This window comes from Agelaius phoeniceus, chromosome 6 (genome assembly GCF_051311805.1).
Source record: "Agelaius phoeniceus isolate bAgePho1 chromosome 6, bAgePho1.hap1, whole genome shotgun sequence".
Classification (NCBI taxonomy): Eukaryota; Metazoa; Chordata; class Aves; order Passeriformes; family Icteridae; genus Agelaius; species Agelaius phoeniceus.
The window spans coordinates 53,446,477-53,449,999 of record NC_135270.1 but is presented as its reverse complement, the minus strand read 5'-3'; the positions used below and the strand labels follow the sequence as shown (position 1 = coordinate 53,449,999).

General features: G+C 60.9%; 1 protein-coding gene across 1 annotated transcript; it reads left to right on the top strand.

Annotated features, from left to right (window-relative positions):
• The first annotated feature begins 712 nt into the window (after positions 1 to 712).
• Positions 713 to 2,590, top strand: ANKRD9 (ankyrin repeat domain 9). Its single transcript, XM_054634440.2, has 2 exons — positions 713 to 889; positions 1,352 to 2,590. Exon 2 carries the CDS (start codon positions 1,402 to 1,404, stop codon positions 2,275 to 2,277), a length of 876 nt encoding a protein of 291 aa, XP_054490415.1. The 5' UTR covers positions 713 to 889; positions 1,352 to 1,401; the 3' UTR covers positions 2,278 to 2,590.
• Positions 2,591 to 3,523: the final 933 nt, after the last annotated feature.

The following is a 3,523-nucleotide window of genomic DNA, read 5'->3' as shown; positions in this document are numbered from 1 at the left end:
GACAGGTGCCTGTCAGAGGGAATGGCTGCAGACAAATGTCACTCTCTGGAGACATCCAAGAGACACAAGTTTAGCAACAAGCACGTGTGCAAACATGTGTGCTGGCCGAAGGGCAGTGCCAGGCCCCAGCCCGAGCCACCCACAGGGGCCAAGAACTGGCACAGGCCAGGCTGGGCCCTGCCAGGGCGGGCACGGGGGTGTGACACCGCCTGCCCCGGCACATGTGTACCCGGGCACTGCCGGTCTGCAGAGGCCGGGTGTCCCACAGCCGCCGGGAACAGGCCCGCTGTGGCCCAGACACCGTGTGCCCTTGACCCATGTGTCCAGGCTCAGGCGTGCCCCGGATCCCGCAGATCAGGATCCCATGGCCCCGGCATTCTGCGCCCTCTGCATCCCTTAGCCCCAGGGCCCCACACCCCAGGACACCATGTACCTGTACTCCACACTTTTGGGACCCCAGAGCCCCGCACTGCTAGGATCTCATACCCCCCGGACCCCACACCCCCATACTTCAGGAACCCATATCCCTGTGCCCTCCTGCTCCTGGAAGCCCCCGTTCCTACCTCCGGGACCCCGCGGCCCCCGCCCCGCGGCATTCCCGCCCCGCCCCCGCGGGACTCCGAGCCCTCAGCCAAGTTTCTTGGAACTTTGCCTCCCGTGACGCACGCGCCGGCGCCGGGCCCCGTCCTCCCGGCGCAGCCAATGGGCGGCGGGGGCGCCGGGGCGGCGGCCAATCGGCGTTAGCCGGACAGTTCCCCGGTCCTGACCGACCTTCACCGCCGGGCGGGGGGGGCATAAAAGGGCCCCGCGGCGGCGCGCGGCGCTCCCGCCTCCTGCTCTTCCACTGCGGCGGACACGGCACGGGCGGCACCGCGGGACCGGCGGGGAGGTGAGCGCCGGGAGCGGGGGCAGGGAGACAGGCCGTTCCCGTGTACCGGGCCCTGTGCACCAGGGATATGGGCGTCCTGTGCACTGCCGGGAGGCCGTTCTCCTGTAGCGGGTCTCCGTGCACGGGAATGAGGGTGTCCAGTGCACTGCGGGGAGGCCGTTTCCCCGTCCCGGGTTCCCGTGCGCCAGGGACATGGGCGTCCTGTGTGCTGAGGCGAGGCCGTTTCCTTGTACCGGGGACACGGGTGTCCCGTGCAGCGCGAGCAGGGACGGACAGAGGGACGGAGGGAGGGACGGAGGGAGGGATGGCGATCCCGTGCTCCGGGTGTCTCCTGCACCGGGGTGTCGCGCCGGCTCGCTGTCCCCCCCACCGGTGGGGAGGCGGGCGGGCCAACCCTGCGAGCCCCGGAAGCAGCCCGGGGAGCCCCGGCAGCCGGCACTGACCGCCCGTCCGCTCCCGCAGGTCCGGGCCGATGGTGGGAGGCAGCCCCCGGCGGAGCCCGGCCGCACGCCATGCCCTGGAGCGTCCGCTGGGTCGGCGGCTGCGGCGCCCAGTCCCAGAAGCAGTGCAAGAAATCATCCTTCGCCTTCTACCAGGCGGTGCGGGACCTGCTGCCCGTCTGGTTCCTGGAGGACATGCGGACCATGGAGGTGTTCCACTGGGAGGACGGGGGCAAGGTGAGCGTGTACTCGCCCTCGGAGGCGCTGCTCTACGCGCTGGTGCACGACCACCAGCCCTACGCCCGGCACCTGCTCACTAAGTTCCCCCAGAGCGCCCTGGCCGTGCCCAGCCAGAGCTTCAGCTGCTGCCAGTCGGCCCCGCACCTGGCCATGGCCGTGCGCTACAACCGCGTCCGGGTGCTCTTCCGAATCCTCAAGGCCATCCAGACCTTGCCCCCGGGGGACAGAGCCGCCCACCTGGACCGCCAGGGCTGCAGCCGGGTGGAGGGCGGCAAGACAGCCCTGCACATGGCCTGCGAACTGGTGCGGCCCGAGTGCCTGCTGCTGCTGCTGGGGCACGGCGCGGCGCCCTGCCTGCAGGACAGCGCCGGGAACACCCCCCTGGACACCCTGCTGCAGCAGATCTCCCACATGCCCGCTGCCAACATGCGTGCCAAGCTCCTCTGCCTCGACTGCCTCTTCTTCTTCGTGCCTCAGGACCTCAAGTTTGCAATGAAACAGCAACTGTTGGACAACCGGCGGCAGTGGCAGGACCTCCTGGGAGAGAACAGGTTCCAGTGCCTGGTGGGTTTAGCTCCCCCGTCGCTGTTTGTCGGAGCCATGCGTGTCTTGATCAGGACCATTTCACCTGAGCACTTCCCAGAGGCTCTGGATAATCTGCCTCTGCCTCATTTTCTAAAGCCTTTGGACTTGAAACTGGAGAGCTAGAGGGGTGGTATGAGAGCCTCCTGCTCACCTGACAGAAATAGACTTGTGCTAAAAATGTATCATTATACAAAGCTGCTAATGCAGTGGCCAAGTATCTGTTTTACTGAGAACAGTATTTTTTAAAAGAATTGTATCTGGCACTTTACAATATATTTTATTTAAAGATCCTTGTGGTGAGGTGAGGGCCATGCTGCATTTTATAAAGATGTTCTATGGCATGTACAAATGAGGGTATGGGGAAGAACATATTTGTAAATACATCCGAATAAACCGGTGGCAGATGTGATCAAAATACAAAACAAGCAACTGAAAACCCTGGAGTGGCATGTGCCTTGGAAAAGGGTGTGCAGGGTGGGGGAGTATCTTTTTGTTAGGATTTCCCTGTTACATAAGCCTTGTCCTGGAACAGGATGACTCCTTTTTTTACAGCTCTCCTAATACATCTTGGCAGAGATGCTGGGTTTTTTTAAAGGCACAGATGAAAACTTCCTCGTCTTGTACACAAGACCAAAGAGAAGCCAGATACTGTTACAACTTCCCTAAACAAGGCTGCCAAGGATGTGCATCTGAACAAAATGTATTTTAAAATACGCATAAATAACAGTTGGCTTCCTTGTAAAGTTGTCTCTGTTCTCCTTGGAGGGCCAAGGAGTTTGTTGTCAGGCAGAGAGAGATGGAGCACACGTGTTGCTGTGGCCAGAAATGTACCTGCCCTGGCCAGGCTGGACCCTGCAGCCCCTCTGTGTGATTGCTGCAGGGTAAGGAGGTAGCAGAGAGCAGGAGGGCCAGCCTGCTGTTCCCAGGGCATGTAAGGAGGTGTGACAATGGCCCAGGATCCTAGATCATGGCTTTTTCGATGGATTCTGGCCACTCCAGTGCCACTCCCACCAGTGTGTGATAGCTCAGGTTCAGCTGAGAGTACCACGACAGTCTTGGTGCCAGAGGAGTAGCTTAGATATCCAAACTTTCCCCAGCTATCCCTTCTGACATGCTCCAAGGTAGAAACAACATCCTCACATCAAAAAGCCCTTTAGGGGTAATGTCCTGCTTCCAACATTTTTGTTTTGACCAAGCAAAGGGTACAGCTTCAGTTCCTTGCCCTGCAGCCTTTACTCTTCAGCATTCTGGGCAGTCCCTGTGTGCTCTGCAGGGAGCTGTGCTGGCTCCACCAGCCCTGCAATGATAGTGATCTCCTAGGACACAGCACTGGAGCCTTGGCTCTGTTCTTGGAAGTTGTCATTGAAAC

Bases quoted from the DNA above. Each gene is read 5' to 3' on its own strand.
- ANKRD9 (XM_054634440.2), top strand. From the start codon at position 1,402: ATGCCCTGGAGCGTCCGCTGGGTCGGCGGCTGCGGCGCCCAGTCCCAG.